Below are 22411 nucleotides of genomic sequence, written 5' to 3' on the forward strand. Positions count from 1 at the left end.
AGGACGGCTCGTGCGATAATTTGAAACAACGACAGTCCACTGACTGTCATGGATCAATAACTTTTCAACCAAAAATTATACAACACGTGATATAACTTACAATCAGACTATAAATATTCAATCAGCAACACTCGACGCTTCTTTGTTCCTCGCCAGTACGCATTGTGTTGATCTATTTTCAACCCAAATTAAACGCATCAAACCCTAATTAAATCAGGTTAGGTAACAACGGATCATAAATTTTAATTGAATACAGTAAGCGGTCAATGTTAAAATGATACAAAATTGGCCATTATGTCAATTTATGGAAACTAGCTTTATAATTAAATAGCGCTCTGCACAATCCCCGAGTCGGCAACTGAATGGTCCTGCGCTGTTCTATGAAATCCCTTCATATATCGGTTATGTAAAGCAGCATTGTGCGTAACAATACCATCTACGTACAATGATAATTTCCACGCAACATGTTGATTATTTTTTATCAATTTGCACAATAAACGACAAACTCATCTGGCAAAATCACTCCAGCTAGAACAGCACAAAGCCAGCTGCTAGCTGACCGTGGTCACCGTGCCGCCCTCAAGTCGGGCGGGAGCGAAAGTGAAAACAAAACCGGTGTCAGAATCCTAACTAAATCAACCACTCTAGTAGTATGTAGTACACAGCAACAACAACAACAACAACGGCGCGCGCCGGTGGCTGCCGTCGCTGCCGATCTGTTTCATAAATATTCACAAACTCCGTGTACGTGGAGGCGCGCGCGGCCGATTACGGTTGCTTGCAAAGCGGGACGGGATGGATGGCGGTAGGTCAGGAACTAAATGGGAAAAATAATCGCGAAACGCAAGCAAATCCGCATATTTAGTAGCGTAACCAGATGCCATGCCCGAAGGTAAGGGGGAGGATAAGACCCGGCGCAAGTGTTAATACCTGTACCTACGATATCTTGTCTTCAATAACCCCCAGCTGCGCGAAACGTTGCGGGGGAGAACGGTATAAAATGGTTCAACCGAAGGGAATTGGTTGCCAAGAAAATTGTTTGATTTTATTCATTGTACGGACAGATGGGTTGGTCCACCCCAAAGGTGCATGCATTTAACCAAATTTCCCTTGCTCCATTTACCTTGACAGTTGTTTTCTGCAATCCATAAGTACACACACTGGAGGTCTTTGTATGTAAATCGTAGCTCTGATGGTCGGGTGATAAAATTATAGGATGTCAGCAGAGAGAGAATTTGTCCTCCCCTGTCAACGGTAGAGCTCGGAGGACTTACGCCGACCATTCAGAGTGCCTCATTCAATCAATCTCGAGGGGTGTGACCAACGGTTATTACGTGAATAATTTCCTGGTTAAATAAAGAACCAAATGAATCATTCAACAGCACGACACGTATGATATAATCTACTTTATGCGGGAGGCTGCTTCGTACTTTCTGTGGGAAAAAATGTTGGTTTAGCACTTATGTCAAATTTGATTTCTTGCAATTTATTCGATACCTAATTCAGTCGCAGTTAGCAACAACGTTCGAAAAGACATCCTTGACAGAAGTACGACAAAAGAGGCACGACCTTCTGGACAATTTAAACAATTAAGTGCACGGCGGATAGGTGCAATTAACTGGTGGACGATTTAATTGAAATGTTAGTTATAGCGACGATTTCGCGACTGATTATTATTTTGGAGGGCGATTTCTTGAACCGATTCCTGAAGTGAAAATCATTGAAGCAACTGAACGCTGTTTTGCGAACTTATAAATATACAAAATGTAAAGTTGTTCAAGCTATATCCTTGTGGTAAAAATAAATATCAAAGAAACATTAGCTCTCTGAGCAATTGGAGCCTAAAAACGTAGTCTAGATCGATGTGCTCTATGCATACTTATTTGCTGTTTGTGGGACTTCCTAATATATTCTTTCATTGAAGGTCACATTTATGCAGATGGATTAAAATTGTAGGATAAACCATATTGTGCTACAATAATATTTATTCAAATCATCCAATCACTGACACAAGTCCGCACGTATTTACAAAAAACAATTCATAGTTTTTACATATCACAAATGCCTTTCCCACTCTACCAGGTTCCGGGAGCTGGAGCCAGGTTCAGTGATTTCTGGTTAACGGCATGTCCGACCAGAGGAGCCTTGTGTACAGCTCCACGGTTAGCGGCCACATAGGAAGCAGCATGCTGAACAGCAACTGGAGCGGCAACATGACCATCCCAGTGGTTCCAGTGAGCGCCCTGGTAGGCTACCGCAGGAGCATAATGACCATCCCAGCTGTTGTAGGCAACGGCAGCCGGTGCATAGCCCCAGTGATTGTTGGCATAGGCCCAACCATGATGATCATTCGACTGAACAACCGTTGGTCCTCCGTGATGGGCAGCATAGGTTACCACCGGAGCCACAGCGTATCCGTGATGACCGGCGTAGACCGCTGGGGCGTACGATCCTTCGGCGATGACTGCCAAAATGGCAAGCATGACTGTAGCTGCGATACACTGTGGAAACAGAATCGTTTAAGTATTACCCAGAATATTTAAATTAATTCGTAATTCTACCTTCATGATTACTATTTGGAGTAGAAGCTGTTGTTAACAAGCTGAATGCTGATCAGACTATGATTTAATTCGACCAAAAATTGTCAATTTATATCTAGTATCATTTCGGTTGTCTCCTTCCATTACTGATAGGAATGAAGCCTTTCACAAATCTGGCAAGTAGCAGCAATCAAATTGTTTGCATTTTTTCACTTCAGCTAAAGCATTTGTCATTCGACCGGTACAGAAAGGAATGCAGACGTCATACTGTTTTAGCCATTTTATCTTATCCTTAAACTTATTTCTACACCTATTTGCTGAATTTAGAATAATGCTGAAATAAATGTACGATTAAATGATTATTATTCTAACTAAATCAAAAAGCGACACACCCCCAGCCCCCAGTAATAAATTAAATGCGTCATGTTCCATCAAACTGGTTTCACAGAAAACAGAGCACTTCAATAGAATTGTCTTTATATCATGCAGCCGCAACAAAACTGCCGCCTTAGCTGGTACGCAACGACAAAATAATACAGGATTTGAACGGTGTAGTTTTTTTTCCTCTTTAACCAATTTTTCATCAATCTTACGCATTTGACAAGCGGCGACCGACTTAAACCAATTTAACCAACTGATCTGATAATTAGGCTAATAGGAGTTTAACAACTGCAAACACATCCTCGACTATTGGACACCTGTGCTCCTCCCGCTAGTGACTTGAACAGAAAACGCAATCCGTACTTGCTTCCGCTTACCAGATTCGTGTGAAAGGCACCTCCAAAAAGGAGCCAAAACGGTTGCTATAAATTGTTGATGTTTCGTCGAATTTAAACATAATCTTACCAACGTTCAACTAGTCAACTTGCCTAGCTCAGCCTCTAAGAAGTAATCATGAAGGTAGAATTTTAATTGACTTATAACTTGAATGTTCAATTTAACTTAAACATGTTGATTTTCATAGTGTTTCGCAGCTGCAGTCATGGTTGCCTTCATGGCAGTTGCCGCCAAAGGATCGTACGCCCCAGCGGTCTACGCTGGTCATCACGGATACGCTGTGGCTCCGGTGGTAACCTACGCTGCCCACCATGGAGGACCAACGGTCGTTCAGTCCAACGATCAACATAGCTGGGCCTATGCCAATGCTTACAACAATCACTGGGGTTATGCACCGACCGCCGTTGCCTACAACAGCTGGGATGGTCATTATGCTCCAGCCGTAGCTTACCAGGGTGCTCACTGGAACCACTGGGATGGTCATGTTGCCGCTCCAGTTGCTGTTCAGCATGCCGCTTCCTATGTTGCCGCTAACCGTGGTGCTGTGCACAAGGCTCCTCTGGTTGGACACGCCGTCAACCAGAAGTCACTGAACCTGGCTCCAGCTCCCGGAACCTGGTAAAGCAGATAGGGTATTGATTGGCTCTCCTTGTAAATACGTATGGATGTGTGATACTGATCGGAATGAGTTGAATAATTTTATTTAAAAATAAACCAATTGAACTTCAAAGATATAAATATTAGAGTATTTTTTATAGCATTCAAAAAAAATCAAAACTGAAACGCCTTCCCTGATATTTCGTCAGGAGCCAAAGATTGCGTATAATCCATGAGCCATACCTTGGTTACCTATTACTTCACGTAAAGAAACTAATGCCGTGGATTGACGATTGAAATGGAATTACCACGTCATGGACAAAATACTTTGTATTTCTTTTTAAAAACTGAGCAATGCAACAAGTTCTCTAAATTTTTAAATAAATATGTAGATAAAACGCGACATTCAACTTATGCCACGAAACCCTGGGGATCGCGATTGCAGCTCCGGAAGAAAACATAGACCGTACGGAATGCTTTCGGAAAATACAGAACAGGATTGGACAACATCCAAACGACGAGTTTGGTTTTCAAGATCGTTGCCAGTGCGGACAAATGCACGCACGTTTAATAAAGAATTATTTAAATTTTCGTGAAGATATACTTGAAATTTCTTGGCCGTTGATGGTGCCAGTCGTTATGTACGACCGCACCACCAGCTTGCCTGCGACACCAAGTACTTTTTGGAAAATTTGGCGACTTTCTTTTTCCGACACTTCTCTGGAACATCTAGACGGGACTTGCCGACGAAAAACTCCCGGCCACTTTAATGTAGTACGTCTTGTCGTCCATTACGATGCATTTCGGCTGCATCAACCACTCGCGGTACAGCTTTTTGGCACGAGATTTGGTCTCCGTATTCTGTCTATCGGTTCGGTTAGGCGCTTTCCTTACCTTGAAGACATGACCCCTGTCCCGCTTCATTGTCTGCTGGACAAACCATCCGCAAGAATGGACCTTTTGGCTACGTCCCGAAACGAAAGGTTCGGAATGTGCTTGAAATAATCTCTCACCTTCCTTGCCTTCTCTGGGCTTCTCGGGGTCGGTCGTCTTCGCTTTTCTTCTGCTGCCAGCTCGCCGCTGGGTTATCTAGGGTCATCCGCTGGGTCGGTTACCAACTGTTTCGCGATCTACCTGTGGGACTGACCTGGATTTTCCACGACACTCCCATAATTTTTTGTCGAAGCACTTCTTGCTTGGAAGCCGTCTCGATCTCGATAACCAATTGACAGATTGTTAGGAAATTTCGCACATGTAAACATTAAACTCTAATCTAGTTTCACCGAAAATGTCATCAATTTTTACCCATGCCATAAACAGTTATACACAAAATGTAGCGTTTTTTTTTTCGAGTACATTCTCTATGGAAGCTTAGGAATATAACAGAACGGACCATATTCGGACGTGACGGAACAGGATTGGATAGCATAAAAACAACCAGCTTGCTATTTGAGTTTCGTTAGTCCAGCAAGAGGTAACTCTCACTCGGTTTGTTTACAGATTGGGCTTGGGTTCTTTACAATTGTTAGCATTCAAATGCTAATCACGCGTTGTAACCTAAATAGAAGTAGTTCAAACGTGGAATCCGAGCGACAGAGCTGCCAAATATTTTTAATTCAATTTGATCCCAAAATATCCAAACTCATCGGGCTTTCCAGATTTTTGACATAGGACTACGGCTTTGTTTACTATACCGGGTACCTTTGTGAAAACGAAAAATAGAAGTGTAACGTTTGAATGAAAGATTTCAAATGCTAATAGCTACTATACTAATGAGCGTAACATAGTACAGGTATACCTCGATAATACGTACACCTTTGCTTTGTTTAGCGTACGTATTACCAAAATATACGTACTATAGAATCACAATTTTTGGCTTTGAAGCATTGTTGTATTATGCTTAATATTGCATGAAATTTGCAAATGTTTATATACTATTGAATAAATATATATCTTAGTGGTATTGATTTAATATAGCAGTTAATTTTTGTTTTTTTTTTAAATCAAAGATTTTACCCTTTGTGAAACTTGGAATGAAACAAATAAAATGTTGCTGGAAAATGTACGTACTATCGAGGCAAAATGTACGTATTATGCAGGGTAAGCCGCAAACGAATTGAAGAAGGTTAAATGAAATTTTCTCGATCAAGTTGGGCAAGCATTCATAATAGAAAATAACTTATCTCGCTAATAGTTTTAGTTAGTCGTACCTAAAACGTAACGCCAAGTACAACCAAGTTTTTGTGGCACTGCAAGTCAAACTACAGCTATATAAGCTACAACAATACCGCCATCCGGGGTGAGATTGTGCCACGGGGGTGATATTGTGCCAAAAACCAAAAATGTTTATTTGTGAAATTTTTTTATATCTATAGAAACTGGTGACCTAAGTTCAAAATGATGATGAACATAACATATTTATTCATAACTTAGAATGGAACACAGATAATATTAGCAAACTATTTAGCCTAAACAGGGTTTCAAAGTTCGCGATTAAAAACACTCGGAAATAACGCTTGTTAAAAATGTCTTGCATAAACCAAAACAAGAAATCGCATCAACTTGCTATTTTGAAGGTATATAAACTAATCATTTACAATGTATTGAAAGGTTATTATGCGTTGGATAAGTTTTGATTACGAAAATAATATTTTTCGAAACTTTGTACTTTTCGAGCTTCACGGGGGTGAGATTGTGCCAAACCATAATAATCGATCTAATTTGTGGATTTCACATACACAATAAAATTCGTCAATAAACACCAGTACACTCACGTTCTTTACTATTGAGCACAATATTTTGACAGATTAGATTGCATTATCCATTTTGGAGCAAACACTCTAATATAAGACAAATATATTATACCGTGTATAAACTGCCAGTTTTAAGGAGGAGGAGGGGTGGGATAGGCCACATGTTCTGCGGTCGCGGAATCTCGAACGAAGTAATGGCTACTTTTGTTAAAAGATCAAAGGTATGCCCCCTTAGGATACATCCCTTCATATATCTCTCCCATGTTAACCCTAGAAATGCTACTGGCTATATAAAGGCTGTCCATTGACTACCAACTTAGTTTTAGTTATTTCAGACCTCTCCGGATTATTTTCGATCAAACTTTTTGTATGATGCGTTGTTTTTGGCCGACCCCCTGCCCCTAATAGTCCACTTAGTTCATGGACGGCCCCATATGGACTACTTTATACAAATATTTATGTGTATTGTTAATAAACATGCTAATATTCACTGTTTAGGTTTTTAGCCTAACTTTATGTTTTTGGCACAATTTCACCCCCCGTAGAAGGGGTGAGATTGTGCCAAAGTTCATGCACTTCCAGTAAAATTAGGGTCATTGTAACTAAACCATCTCTACGGTAGTTGTTAATTTAACAATTTAATATATATTGACAGGTTTGAAATCAATTTAGTTCCTAAATTGTGTGTATACTGAGCTAAAGAACAAAAATATATGCTTTTTTGGCACAATCTCGCCCCGGATGACGGTATTCCATTAAACATTTTTTGCTGTTGCTGATAAAGTTGAAGGGATATTTTCAGATGAAAAAAATTAATTCTATCCTTAATTATTACTCGGTGGCCTTTAAAATTGCCGAACACTTCCCAGGTAACAATTTGGGTTTTATTACACTCTTATGATGGCATTTAAGACCAAAATTGGTCATGAAAACTACCATAAGTGTACAATAAAACTTACATTGTTTCCTGGGTTACTAGGAGCTCGAATGCCATGATAATTATGTGCCTTTTGAAATGGCACTATGGCTCATTCACTCAGGAACAAGAAACACATAGTCCTACGTCACTCTTTCGTACAACCCTTAGGGTTGCATACCTTGTATTTTTATACATTAGAATCACTCATCGAGATATATTTGAACCGATACCAAGATACAACATTTTAGAACAAGTAATCCTCAATTTCTAATGTAAAATCAAAAGCAAAATTACACCTTGTTGAAGCAGTGAGTCGCTATGCACTATAAAATATACTTTGTGCTGTTGTGGAAGCATGTAACTTTTCCGTTTTCCGTATGAATAACTAAAGGACTATTAGCCTCATGTCTATCATGCGAGCTGAAATACATTTTACAATGCTATAATCAAATAATTAAACTATTTTACGCCGCTTTAAATCAATACCCGTTCCCATAACTAGCATTATCAATCAAACAAAAAATTTGAAAAGCTGGCAATATTGTTAAGAAAAGCTCAGTCCCGGTCACTTCACGTGGAATGAGTTCTAAATATTTTGTACAAAAATTATACGGCAAGTGAATACCTATTTTGTGAATCCCCCATAATAATAGAGTTCGTAAGCATAAATTCCATAAACTCTGTAGCCATTAGGCTTATGTACTTTTTATTTGTAGAAAGAGAAATTGTTGTGAACATTGGAACATTGGAAATACACGCATGCTGAACTATGATATCGGCAAGATTGGTTCAAAATAAAGAAAGTATACTAAACCCAAGCCACTTTAGAGTGCAACCAACTGGGGGAAATTTTTAATGTCGGCAATACCAGAGAAAGCAGTAAATGGGTTCATTTAGTTCATTTGGTTTATTTTTAAATAAAATTATTTTACTGATCGGAATGACAGTATCACGCATCCATACATATTTACAAGGAGAGCCAATCAATACCCAATCTGCTTTACCAGGTTCCGGGAGCTGGAGCCAGGTTCAGCGACTTCTGGTTGACGGCGTGTCCAACCAGAGGAGCCTTGTGCACAGCACCACGGTTAGCGGCCACATAGGAAGCCGCATGCTGAACAGCAACTGGGGCAGCAACATGACCATCCCAGTGGTTCCAGTGAGCGCCCTGGTAGGCTACGGCTGGAGCATAATGACCATCCCAGCTGTTGTAGGCAACGGCAACCGGTGCACCATAACCCCAGTGGTTGTTGTAAGCATTGGCATAGGCCCAGCTATGTTGATCGTTGGACTGAACGACCGTTGGTCCTCCATGGTGGGCAGCGTAGGTTACCATGGGGGCCACGGCGTATCCGTGATGGCCGGTGTAGACCGCTGGAGCGTACGATCCTTTGGCGGCGACTGCCATGAAGGCAACCATGACTGCAGCTGCGAAACACTGTGGAAATGAGCATGTTTAAGTAAAATTGAATACCTAATTTATAAGTCAGTTAAAATTCTACCTTCATGATTACTTCTTAGAAGTTGTGCTAGACAAGTTGACTTGTTGAACGTTGGTAAGATTATGTTTGAATTCGATGAAACATCAACAATTTATAGCAACCGTTTTTGGCTCCTTTTTGGAGGTGCCTTTCACACGAATCTGGTAAGCGGAAGCAAGTACGGATTGCATTTTGTGCTTAAGCCACTCGCAGGAGCAACACGGTTGTCCGATAGTTGTAGATGTGTTTACAGTTGTTAAACTCCTATTACCCTAATTATCAGATCATTTGATCAAATTGATTTAAACCGTACGCCGCTTGTCAAATGCGTAAGATTGATGAAAAAATCAGTCAAAGAGGAGAAGAAACCACACCGTTCAAATCCTGTATTTTATTGCGTGTGTTATTTTGTCGATGCGTACCCATTAAGCCAATGGCTTTGTTACGAAAGCCAGGTTTATTTTTTGTAAAAACCGTTACTCTTGGCCTAGTAGAATATTATGTATTTAATTTGTTGCTGTGGATGTGTCGTTGACGGTACGCTTACTAAGCGTCGCTTAGAATAATAATCATTATTTAGCAACGTTAATAGTTACCTTGAACATTGACATTAACGAGAGCTATTTAAGAGGAGATTTTTATCTCGTCTAAACTATAATCGTTCTTTGGGTGCAATTAGTAACGTTTATTTATTTTAGCTTTATGTATTCCAAATTTCGTAAGGAGATGTTTTAGTTGAAATAAAATAAAGTTTAAAATAAAACGGATAAAACAGCATGGCGTCTGCATTCTTTTCTGCAATGGTCGAATGACAAAACGCAATGTGATTACTGCTACTTGCTAGTTTTGTGAAAGGATCCGTTCCTATCAATGATATGAGTCAACCGAAATAATTGGTACTATAAATTGACTACTTTTCGTTGAATTCAATCATAGTCTGATCAGCATTCAACTTGTTAACAACAGCTTCAACTCCAAATAGTCATCATGAAGGTAGGAGAATTACGAATTAATATTGAAATCTCGGATAAGACTTAAACGAATCTGTTTCCACAGTGTATCGCAGCTACAGTCATGGTTGCCGTTTTGGCAGTCATTTCCGAAGGATCGTACGCCCCAGCGGTCTACACCGGTCATCACGGATACGCCGTGGCCCCCGTGGTAACCTATGCTGCCCACCATGGAGGACCAACGGTCGTTCAGTCCAACGATCAACATAGCTGGGCCTATGCCAATGCTTACAACAACCACTGGGGTTATGGTGCACCGGTTGCCGTTGCCTACAACAGCTGGGATGGTCATTATGCTCCAGCCGTAGCCTACCAGGGTGCTCACTGGAACCACTGGGATGGTCATGTTGCCGCTCCAGTTGCTATTCAGCATGCCGCTTCCTATGTTGCCGCTAACCGTGGTGCTGTGCACAAGGCTCCTCTGGTTGGACACGCCGTCAACCAGAAGTCTCTGAACCTGGCTCCAGCTCCCGGAACCTGGTAAATCAGATTAAGTATTAATGGTCTCTTTGTAAATATGTATGGATATGTGATACTGATCGGAATGAGTTAAAGTAGTTTTATTTGAAAATAAACCAATTGAATTTCAAAGATGTAAATGTTACAATATTTTTTGCGACATTCTAAAATAATCAAAACTAAAACGCCTTCCCTAATATTTTGTCAGAAGCCAAAGATTGCGTATAATCCACGAGTCTTACCTTGGTTATCTATTACTTTACGTAAAGAAACTAATGCCGTGGATTGACGAATGAAATGGAATTACAACGTCATGGACAAAATACTTTGTTTTTCTTTATAAAAAGTGAGCAGTGCAACAATATCTCTAAATTTCTAAATAAATATGTAGATATAACGCGACATTCATCTTATGCCACGATACCCTGGGGAACGTGATTGCAGCTCGGGAAGAAAACATCGACCGTACGGAATGCATTCGGAAAATACAGAACAGGATTGGGCAACATCCAAACGGCGAGTTTGGTTTTCAAGATCGTTACCAGTGCGAACAAATGCACGCACGTTTAATGAAGAATCATTTGAATTTTCGTGAAGATTGAAGTCGCTTTTTACGCGGTTCATTTTTTACACGAATTTCGGAATTTACGCAGTTTTTTTACGCGAATTTCGGAATTTAAGCGGTTTTGATTTACGCAGAACGTATTCTTCGCGTAAAAAGCGACTTGAGTGTACTTGAAATGTTTTTAAAGTATACTTGAAAATTTTATAAAAGATGGATTCGCAGTTTACATAGGTATGGGTCGTCACGTCAAGTGACCTTTTCGGGTTTGAACCAAATATTGTCAGATTGTTCGTTTCAGATCAGCAAAACCCTAAGATTGGTACCGATTGGACGTCCCCTTGATTAATGGGAGTAATTACTCTCATTTTTTAAGAAAACACACGTTTTTGTCAAATCCTCTTATTTTCTTTTGCTTTAAGGCCCAAGGAATCCGAAAAACGTTTTTAACGGCAGTGCGGCCAAACATTGTTAAATTCGATTTAAAAACTAAATTCATAATTTTTCTCTCAATGAGTACAACTTGACTTCAAAAATTTCAACTCCGTCATATTCTAGACTTTTATAACCTAAGAATCACTCAAAACTACGAGCTGTTCTATGCCGATCCAGAGTTATAGCGATTTGAAGAAAGAAACCAGTGATTTTTCATAACTAATCGAGAGTAAAACTTCTTTTTACCTTGGACAACTTATAATCGTAAATCAACAATGCTCACTTAATTGAATAACTTTGACCAAGCTTGCTAACTACTCTGAATCATTGTTGATGCCTTAAAAATAAGTATAACCCAGCTAGCATTTTAATATGCATAAAAAAGGTAAAAATCAGCAAGACGTACAGATATACATGCTAAATAAATCGTATTTCATGCGCATAATTGGCATATCCGTACTATTTTGGAGGCGATAACGTGATTACGAATAATTTTGAGCATTACGACTATATAAGTATTTATATACGATAATATCCGATTAAGCGCGAGTCGCTCCGTACTACTCTACGATTTTGTGCTGACAATCGTATGTATGTCAGTCATTATCATTATATACGACAGAAAATCAACTTGATCCCACTTTATCCAGCTTTAGTTACGATTTCGAGTTTGTTAGGAGATATTTACGATAGTTTTCGTACATTGATATACAAGTTGGTGCTAGCTGGGTGATAAGTATCGAACCACCAGTAACAGTATTATTTGATAAATATCAAACTTGTACCAAAATCTGCAAAAATAATGGAATAATTCGAGTTTCCACCACAACTGGTACTACCACCACTAATGGTGCGTTTACCCTATTGCAATATTGATGAAAATTTAATACGCATATGCTGCACAACTACGTAAAGTGCTGAAAATTGTTTATTTATTCTTTCGAATATTTTATTATGACCACCCTGACACCTTTGAAATGACGCCAGGTATTTACTTAATTTTTCGTATTGGTAGTTTTTTCTGCAATCAAAGGAGGAAACATTAGAATAAAATAATAAAATGAAGGTGTTTTATAGCCTCTCAAGACATGATAGGAAAAGAGCGGAAAATTAGGAAAAGGAGAATCATTGAAGCAACGCTTATTATATGTATAACATTCCTCTTTACCCAAGCTCGGGGAATCCGCAGAACGCATCAAGCCATAATGGGAGCCAATTATAACCGGGTTCGAACCCATCTTCCCCTCCTGACCATGTTGATTGCAAATATTGGTGAAATCTCGTCCGCTGTGGTTCAAAAGTTCAAAAAATCCTTTATATGCAGAATACACAGCACGACCATTAAACTATTCTTTTCAACTTGTCAAAACCCCTAATGCAGCGTCGTAGCGTGCAGTTGGCCAGACTGACCCCCGCCAAGGGCACTAGCTCTAGCGGGTACCAAAAATAAGACACTCTCGAATGATGCGAAGTACTGGATATAGGAAGTTATACGAATCTTATATGACAGTCTAATTCCATAAAAAAACACAATAAACTTCGAAGGAGCACTGATTTAAGAAACGAGGGAGCGCCAAAGCAGGTTTCGCCAAGACCGCCACAAAGTCACGCTACTTCATGCTCCAGAACCAGGTCTAGAATCTGATCCAAAATCTGATAAAAAATTTGCTTCAAAATCTGGTAAATGTTCAAAATATGAAACCTGAACAAAAAATGTGGTCCAAAATGTTATTCAAATTGGTTACTGGTCCAAATTTGATAAAAAAGAGGTCCAAATTCGGATCTAGAATCTGATGCAGCTCCAAGATATTTTCCGGATCTAGAATCTAACCCAAAATCTAATCAAAAATGAGGTCTAAAATCTTATTTAAAATCTAGTCCCAATCTGATAAAAATGTGGTCCGAAATTTGGTCCAGAATCTGATGCAGCTCCTGAATGAGGTCCAAATCAAACCCAGAGTCTGATGGAGGTCCAACGTTTAATTTGGGAGTCTGGTCGAAACAATGCCCAAATAAAAATGTAGTCCTAAATCTGACCCAAAATCTAGTTCAAATCTATTTAAAAATTTGTCACAAAACCTAAAACAAAATTTGATGGGTTAATCTACTCCAGATTCGAAATACTGTCCAGAATCTGGTTCAATACCTAATTCAAAATTTGAGTAGTGGTTCAAATGCTGCTAAAAAATGTGGTTCACAATTTGGTGCAGGTCTAAAATCTCGTCCAAAATTTAATGAAAAATATGGTCCAAAATATTACCCAAAAACTAGTCCAAAACTAACAAGAAATGTGGTCCAAAATCTGGTTTATAATCTGGGCCAATTTGAGAATCTAGTCCAAAATTTGATTTAAAATCTAATAAAAAATGTGATTCAAAATCTGGTCCAGGTTCAAAATATGAAACCTGAGCAAAACTGTGGTCCAAAAAGTTTACCCAAAACCTGGTCCAAATTTGACAAAAATGTTATCCAAAATCGGGTCTAGAATCTAATGCAGCTCCAAGATCTTGTTCAGGTCCATAATCTATCCCAAAATCTGACAAAAAATACGGTCTAAAATCTTCTTTAAAATCTGAATGCAGGTCCAGAATCTGATGCAGGTCCAGAATGAGGTACAAACCAAGCCCAGAGTCTGTTGGAGGTCCAACGTTTGGCTTGGGAATCTGGTCGAAACAATGCCCAAAATCTAGTTAAAAATGTAGTCCTGAATCTGACCAAAAATCTAGCTCAAATCTGTTTAAAAATTTGTTACAAAACCTGAAACAAAATTTGATGGGTTAATCTAGACCAGGTTCGAAATACGGTCCAGAATCTGGTTCAAAACCTCAATCAAAATCTGAGTAGTAATCCAAAAGCTGATAAAAAATGTGGTTCACAATTTGATCCAGGTCTAGAATCTCGTCCAAAATTTAATCAAAAATATGGTCCAAAATATTACCTAAAATCTAGTGCAAAACTGACAAAAAATGTGGTCCAAAATCTGGTTTATAATCTGGGCCAATATGAGAATCTGGTCCAAAATTCCATTTAAAATCTAGTAAAATATATGATTCAAAATCTGGTCCAGGTTCAAAATCCGAAACCTGAACAAAAATGTGGTCCAAAAAGTTTACCCAAAACCTGGTCCAAATTTGATAAAAATGTGAACCAAAATCGGGTCTAGAATCTAATGCAGCTCCAAGATCTTGTTCAGGTCCAGAATCTTACCCAAAATCTGACAAAAAATAAGGTCAAAAAACTTATTTAAAATCTGAATGCAGGTCCAGAATCTGATGCAGGTCCAGAATGAGGTACAAACCAAGCCCAGAGTCTGTTGGAGGTCCAACGTTTGGCTTGGGAGTCTAGTCGAAACAATGCCCAAAATCTAGTTAAAAATGTAGTCCTGAATCTGACCAAAAATCTAGTTCAAATCTGTTTAAAAATTTGTTGCAAAATCTGAAACAAAATTTGATGGGTTAATCTAGTCCAGGTCCAAAATACGGTCCAGAATCTGGTTCAAAGCTTAATCCAAAACCTAGGTAGTGGTGGTGGTGTGGTCCACAACCTGATCCAGGCCTAGAATCTTGCCCAAAATTTGATCAAAACTATGATCCAAAATATTATCCAAAATCTGGTTCAAATCTGATAAAAAATTAGTCCAAAATCTGATCTGGAATCTAATGCAGCTCCAAGATCTTGTTCGTGAATAGAATCTAATTCGAAATACCATCAAAAATGAGGTCTATAATCTTATTTAAAATCTGGTCCAAATATAATAAACAAATGGTGCAAAATTTGGTACAGAATCTGATGCAGGTTCAGAATGTGGTCCTAACCAGACCTAGAAACTGGGTCCAAAAGTCTGATCCAAAGTCTGATTCAAAACTTGGTTAAAAATCTGATCCAAATCTGTTCCAAAATCTAGAAAAAAAAATTGATAAATAAAATACAGCGCGCAATCTAGTCCACGTCCAAAATATGATCTAAAATCTGGGTGGCAGTTCAAAAACTGATAAAAATCAAAAATGTGCTCCAAAATCTAATTCAGAATCTAGTTCAAATCTGTTCCAAAATTTGATACAAAATTTGTAACGGTATCTGATTAGGAAATGTGGTCCAGAATCTAGCGCAGGTTCAGAATCTGGTTGGTGGTTTAAAATCTTATAAAAAAAACTTGTAAGGAATTCGGATGTCAGAAACGAAAGAGTGCTAAATCGGGTCTTCGCCAAGGGCGCGTCAATGTCACGCTACGGCTGTGCTCCTGTAACACGTATTTTTCAAGGTTCAGATAACATCTGCTCATACGTACAGTTGTAAGCCATTTTACACATTTTACGTTTCTCAAATTCGAGATAACAATGAACACATTACATCTTTAAAGTCACACAAAGCAATAGTTCAATAATTACAAAACGATTATTTGAATTAAGCAACAACAAATTTTATTCATATCATTCAATCACTGACGCAAGTCCACACGTATTTACAAACGGAGCCAAAAGGTTTTCCCAACCCATAAGAGTTTTTCCCACCCTACCAGGTTCCGGGAGCTGGAGCAACGTTCAACGACTTCTGGTTGACGACGTGTCCAACCAGAGGAGCCTTGTGCACTGCACCACGGTTAGCGGCAACATAGGAGGCAGCATGCTGAACAGCAACGGGAGCGGCAACATGACCATCCCAGTGGTTCCAGTGAGCGCCCTGATAGGCTACAGCAGGAGCATAATGACCATCCCTGCTGTTGTAGGCAAAGGCGGTCGGTGCATAGCCCCAGTGATTGTTGGCATAGGCCCAACCATGATGATCATTCGACTGAACAACCGTTGGACCTCCGTGATGGGCAGCGTAGGTTACCACCGGAGCCACGGCGTATCCGTGATGACCGGCGTAGACCGCTGGGGCGTACGATCCTTCGGCGATGACTGCCAAAATGGCAAGCATGGCTGTAGCTGTGATACACTGTGGAAATAGAACCGTTTAAGAATTACCCAGAATTTTTAAATTAATTCCTAATTCTACCTTCATGATTACTATTTGGAGTAGAAGCTGTTGTTAACAAGCTGAATGCTGATCAGACTGTGATTGAACTCGACCAAAAATTGCCAATTTATATCTAGTATCATTTCGGTTGTCTCCTTCCATTACTGATAGGAATGAAGCCTTTCACAAATCTGGCAAGTAGAAGCAATCAAATTGTTTGCAGTTTTTCGCTTCAGCTACAACATTTGTCAACAGAAAGGAATGCAGACGTCATATTGTTCTATCCATTTTATCTTCTCCTTAATGTTATTTCTATTTGCCAAACTTAGAATAAAGCTCAAATGAATAACCGAATTATTCTAAGTGAACCGAAAAGCGACACACCCCCGGTAACAAATTAAATGTGACATGTTCCATCAAACAAGTTCCATAAAAAATAAACCACTTCAATAAGAATTTCTTTGCATCATGCATACGCAACAAAATCACCACATTAGTGGGTACGCAACGACGAAATAATACACGCAATAAAATATAAGATTTTGACGGGGTGGTTTCTTTTCCTCTTTGACCGATTTTTTCACCAATCCTACTCATTTGACAAGCGGTGACTTAAACCTATGTTTGACCAGCTGATCTGATAATTAGGCTAATAGGATTTTAACAACTGTAAACACATCCTCAACCATTGGACACCTGTGCTCCTCCCGTGAGTGGCTTGAACAGAAAACGCAATCCGTACTTGCTTCCGCTTACCACATTCGTGTGAAAGGCACCTCCAAAAAGGAGCCAAAAACGGTTGCTATAAATTGTTGATGTTTTGTCGAATTCAAACATAATCTTACCAACGTTCAACTAGTCAACTTGTCTAGCTCAGCCTCTAAGAAGTAATCATGAAGGTAGAATTTTAATTTAATAAAATAATTATTTAATTTATAACTAGAATATGCTCATTTCCACAGTGTTTCGCAGCTGCAGTCATGGTTGCCTTCATGGCAGTCGCCGCCAAAGGATCGTTCGCCCCAGCGGTCTACGCCGGTCATCACGGATACGCCGTGGCCCCCGTGGTAACCTACGCTGCCCACCATGGAGGACCAACGGTCGTTCAGTCCAACGATCAACATAGCTGGGCCTATGCCAATGCTTACAACAATCACTGGGGTTATGGTGCACCGGTTGCCGTTGCCTACAACAGCTGGGACGGTCATTATGCTCCAACCGTAGCCTACCAGGGTGCTCACTGGAACCACTGGGATGGTCATGTTGCAGCCCCGGTTGCTGTTCAGCATGCTGCTTCCTATGTTGCTGCTAACCGTGGTGCTGTGCACAAGGCTCCTCTGGTTGGACACGCCGTCAACCAGAAGTCCCTGAACCTGGCTCCAGCTCCCGGAACCTGGTAAATCAGATTAAGTATTAATGGTCTCTTTGTAAATATGTATGGATATGTGATACTGATCGGAATGAGTTCAAGTAGTTTTATTTGAAAATAAACCAATTGAATTTCAAAGATGTAAATGTTACAGTATTTTTTGCGACATTCTAAAATAATCAAAACTAAAACGCCTTCCCTAATATTGTGCCAGAAGCCAAAGATATAATCCATGAGTCTTACCTTGGTTACCTATTACTTCACGTAAAGAAACTAATGTCGTGGATTGACGATTGAAATAGAAATACAACGTCATACACAAAATACTTTGTTTTTCTTTTTAAAAAGTGAGCAGTGCAACAATTTCTCTAAATTTCTAAATAAATATGTAGATATAACGCGACATTCAACTTACGCCACGATACCCTAGGGAACGCGATTGCAGCTCGGGAAGAAAACATCGACCGTACGGAATGCATTCGGAAAATACAGAACAGGATTGGGCAACATCCAAACGGCGAGTTTGGTTTTCAAGATCGTTGCCAGTGCGAACAAATGCACGCACGTTTAATGAAGAATTATTTGAATTTTCGTGAAGATATACTTGAAATTTTTTGAAAGTTTACTTGAAAATTTTATTGAAGATGGATTCGCAGTTGACATAAGGGTCGTCACGTCAAGAGTTCGAGTGCCATGTAATCGACCTTTTCGGGTTTCAACCAAATATTGTCAGATTGTTCGTTTCAGATCAGCAAAACCCTAAGATTGGTACCGATTGGACGTCCCCTTGATTAATGGGAGTAATTACTCTCATTTTTAAAGAAAAGACACGTTTTTGTCAAATCCTCTTATTTTCTTTTGCTTTAAGGCCCAAGGAATCCGAAAAACGTTTTTAACGGCAGTGCGGCCAAACATTGTTAAATTCGATTTAAAAACTAAATTCATAATTTTTCTCTCAATGAGTACAACTTGACTTCAAAAATTTCAACTCCGTCATGTTCTAGACTTTTATAACCTAAGAATCACTCAAAACTACGAGCTGTTCTATGCCGATCCAGAGTTATAGCGATTTGAAGAAAGAAACCAGTGATTTTTCATAAATAATCAAGAGTAAAACTACTTTTTACCTTGGACAACTTATGATCGTAAATCAGCAATGCTCACTTAAGTGAATAACTTTGACCAACCTTGCTAACTACTCTGAATCATTTTTCATGCCTTGAAAATAGGTATAATGACTGTACTAAAAATGCAACAGACAAAAATGATCATCAACGTTTTATTTTAAGTCGCATATTTCGCACGATGCCAGATCCGGCAAGGACAGAGTGACACCTTCGTGGAACCAGAGGAAGGGCGGCAGGCGCTTCTTTTTCTTTATATATTTGGCCGTTGAGGGTGCCACTCGTTATGTACAGCTTTATGTACCTTTTGGCTACGTCCCGAATCGAAAGGTTCCAAATGTGCTTGAAGTAAACCCTCACCTTCCTTGCCTTCGCAGGGTCGGTGGTCTTTGCTTTTCTTTCGCTGCCGGCTCGCCGCTGGGTTGTCTGGGTCTCCTTGAATGATTTTACCACACGAAACACGGTCGACAGGTCGGTTCCCAACTGTTTTGCAATTCTCCTGTGGGACTGGCCTGGATTTTCCACGACAGCGCCCACAACTTTTGTCGAAGCAGAGCAGTTCCACGCCAAATCGTCCAAAAAAAGCTGAAATCTGAAACGAACCTCTTTGATTTGGATGAAACTTTACAAACGTGTTTGATACGAGGAAATATGCACCTTCCACAGATTTTGGCGCCATTTTGATTCAAGACTCTTTTTAACAGCGGCATATTTATTTTCATGTGTAAAGTGTAAAGATCGTATCTCGAAAATTATCGATTTTACAAAAATTATGTCTAAGCAAAAGTTGTAGAAAATTGGGTTCTGAACATAAAAAGATATGCACTGCAAAGGCTATGAAATGGGGAAGGCAAATGAGGAGCGTCCAATATAGCTCTAGCCATCCCAAGCCCCTACCTAGCACCTGCACGTGGCCATACCTGGTAATGCTCTATTGAGTAGCCAAGCTGGGAGGTGCGATGCTGGGTGGTTCCCGCCTGCCTGATCTCAAAACCGCGGTTGTGGGCAGACGGCGAGCCACACGGCCTTTTTTTACCCTCCACTAACCCCCCCAACCAAAGAGCTCATATCGAGAGCCCTCTGGTAGTGGACACCTACTTACAAAAATTAACGCAACACGGAGTATAAAACTACAACAAGAAAGCCAAAGAGAAATCCCAATGGAACATTAGTTCCTTTGAAGGGATTCTAAACTAAGTATTTAATATTTAGTGATAACGCTTATGGCACAAAACAAAATTTAGTCAAACAAGATATAATTAGGATGTAGGAAAAAACCAGCAGGAGCCAGAAAAACCCACATATACTAAATGGTTGACACATTACATAATATATTCGTTTACATTCATTAATAGATACTGCTTCAGCTTGCTTTTCATGAGAGTATTACTAGTTATAGACTTAAGTTCGTCTGGAATCGAATTATACTTCAAAGGACCATAATTTGTGATACGCGATAAGCCTAAGTTCGTAGAAGCTCTGCTTCTCAGTATTTCATTTGCATGTCTAGTGTGAGAATAAATAACCCTAGAGGCGAAGGCAATATTACAGTGAAAATTTTGGCTATGTAGAGAGCTATGTGTAAACATGATTGTTTGAGAATCACGCAGTCCCAGTAAGGGTAAAATTTTGTGATTTAAACTTGAGTAGAGCAAATTTGTCGAAAATAAATGAGGTAAGTTAAAAATTACTTTTACGCACCTGTTTTGCAATGTTTGGATTCTTTTGAGTTTTGATTTCGCCGCGTGGCCCCAGACAGCAATTAAATATTGCAATATGGAATGGATGCATGCATAATAAAATTTAAGCAATGATTCACGAGGCACAAAGCTGCGCACTCTTCTCATGAGACCACATAGTGACGAAACTTTGCTCGATACATGCTTAATGTGTGTGTCCCAAGAGAGACAAGGGTCTAAGTGCAGCCCTAAAAATTTAAAAGTTGTAACTTTTTCGATATTCAGATTGCCGATGCATGGATCTGGATGTTGGGAGATTTTTTTATGCGACGAGTGAAAAATCATGTATTTTGTTTTTGACAAGTTTAAAGAGAGTTGATTACCGTTGAAAAATTCAGTGAGTGTTGATAAATCCGATTCAATGGCATTTACAATAGCCTGAACATTACTGCGAGGATAGAATAATGCTGTATCATCCGCAAAAAGTTTTGGTATTCCTTGAAGCTTTAAATTTCCCATATCATTAATGAATATTAAGAATAAAATGGGACCTATATTGGTTCCTTGCGGAACTCCGATATTAATCGGGCGCAAGGTACTATGAACACCGTTTATGCCTACAAATTGCTTCCGATCTGTTAGATAGCTTTTAATCAAATCGTTAGCGACTCCTCTTACTCCGTAACGCTCAAGCTTTTTTAGTAAGATTTCGTGATGTATGGTGTCAAATGCTTTTTTTAGGTCGATAAATAAACCACCTACGATTTTTTTGATCAATTTCATAGATTAACTTATCGATTAGCTCTATAATAGCAGTTGATGTTCCGCAGCCTTCCCGGAAGCCATACTGAAATTTGTACAAAATATTGTTAGCACAGAAAAAGTCTACAAGCCGGTTTGTTAACAGTTTTTCGATTATTTTGTTCAGAACTGATAGCGTTGAAATTGGACGATAGTTAGAGGGGTCGCAAGTATCACCGGATTTAAAGACTGGAACAACTTTGGCGATTTTTAAGATATTAGGATAAGTCCCGGATTCTATTATTTTATTGAAAATATTCGCAATAATCTCAGAAAACCGAACTGAGTTGGCTTTCACTAAGTCTGCTGGTATATTATCATGCCCTCTACTTTTCCTGACATCAAGCTGACTAATCAAGATTGAGACTTCGTTGACACTGGCGGGTCTGAGAAAAATCGAGTTACAGCCCGGACTCGATTATCCGGGTGCTCATTTTTATTTTCAGCCCGGATAATCGAATCACCCGGATAATCGAATCATCATTTTTGGTACAATTTTTTTTTTTTGGTATGTCAAGTTTTTTGACTTTTTGGTATCAGAAATGTGTTATTCATTATTGATCTATCTTCCCAAATGTCAGAAAAATCCTTTCTTACGATTTTTTCCACTGATGATTTTTTTGGCACAATATTATTTTTTGTATGTTATGTTTTTCAATATTTAGGTATTATAAATGTTTTTTTATTATTGATCAATCTCCCCTAAAGTCATAAAATTCCTTTTTTGCAATTTTTTTACTGATGATTACGATGATGATGATGATGATGATAATGATGATGGTGATGATGATTTTTAAGTAAAAAAATTAATTTCATCATCGCAGGATTTATTTTTGTTTTTTTCGCCGATAAAAGGGATATAAGAAAGGAATTTTGTATCTTAGGGAGGTTAATCAATGCTTGTCTAGCTAGAATCATCATGTAGCATGAAAATTATAACATTTGA

At 39.1% G+C, this 22411-nt stretch overlaps 6 protein-coding genes across 6 annotated transcripts; 3 read left to right on the forward strand and 3 right to left on the reverse strand.

Annotated features, from left to right (window-relative positions):
* Positions 1-2075: 2075 nt before the first annotated feature.
* LOC128740911 (adult cuticle protein 1-like) lies at positions 2076-2567 on the reverse strand. Its single transcript, XM_053836488.1, has 2 exons — positions 2562-2567; positions 2076-2501 (listed from the first exon to the last, which is right to left on the reverse strand). The coding sequence occupies exons 1-2, from the start codon at positions 2565-2567 to the stop codon at positions 2076-2078; spliced, it is 432 nt and encodes a 143-aa protein (XP_053692463.1).
* Positions 2568-3434: 867 nt separating this feature from the next.
* Positions 3435-3939, forward strand: LOC128740912 (adult cuticle protein 1-like). The gene is made up of 2 exons (XM_053836489.1): positions 3435-3440; positions 3505-3939. Exons 1-2 carry the CDS (start codon positions 3435-3437, stop codon positions 3937-3939), a joined length of 441 nt encoding a protein of 146 aa, XP_053692464.1.
* A 4647-nt stretch (positions 3940-8586) lies between these two features.
* LOC128740913 (adult cuticle protein 1-like) lies at positions 8587-9094 on the reverse strand. Its single transcript, XM_053836490.1, has 2 exons — positions 9089-9094; positions 8587-9024 (listed from the first exon to the last, which is right to left on the reverse strand). Exons 1-2 carry the CDS (start codon positions 9092-9094, stop codon positions 8587-8589), a joined length of 444 nt encoding a protein of 147 aa, XP_053692465.1.
* A 960-nt stretch (positions 9095-10054) lies between these two features.
* LOC128740914 (adult cuticle protein 1-like) lies at positions 10055-10561 on the forward strand. The gene is made up of 2 exons (XM_053836491.1): positions 10055-10060; positions 10124-10561. Exons 1-2 carry the CDS (start codon positions 10055-10057, stop codon positions 10559-10561), a joined length of 444 nt encoding a protein of 147 aa, XP_053692466.1.
* A 5484-nt stretch (positions 10562-16045) lies between these two features.
* Positions 16046-16537, reverse strand: LOC128740916 (adult cuticle protein 1-like). The gene is made up of 2 exons (XM_053836492.1): positions 16532-16537; positions 16046-16471 (listed from the first exon to the last, which is right to left on the reverse strand). The coding sequence occupies exons 1-2, from the start codon at positions 16535-16537 to the stop codon at positions 16046-16048; spliced, it is 432 nt and encodes a 143-aa protein (XP_053692467.1).
* An 848-nt stretch (positions 16538-17385) lies between these two features.
* On the forward strand, positions 17386-17892 carry LOC128740917 (adult cuticle protein 1-like). The gene is made up of 2 exons (XM_053836493.1): positions 17386-17391; positions 17455-17892. The coding sequence occupies exons 1-2, from the start codon at positions 17386-17388 to the stop codon at positions 17890-17892; spliced, it is 444 nt and encodes a 147-aa protein (XP_053692468.1).
* Positions 17893-22411: the final 4519 nt, after the last annotated feature.

This window comes from Sabethes cyaneus, chromosome 3, assembly GCF_943734655.1.
Source record: "Sabethes cyaneus chromosome 3, idSabCyanKW18_F2, whole genome shotgun sequence".
Classification (NCBI taxonomy): domain Eukaryota; kingdom Metazoa; phylum Arthropoda; class Insecta; order Diptera; family Culicidae; genus Sabethes; species Sabethes cyaneus.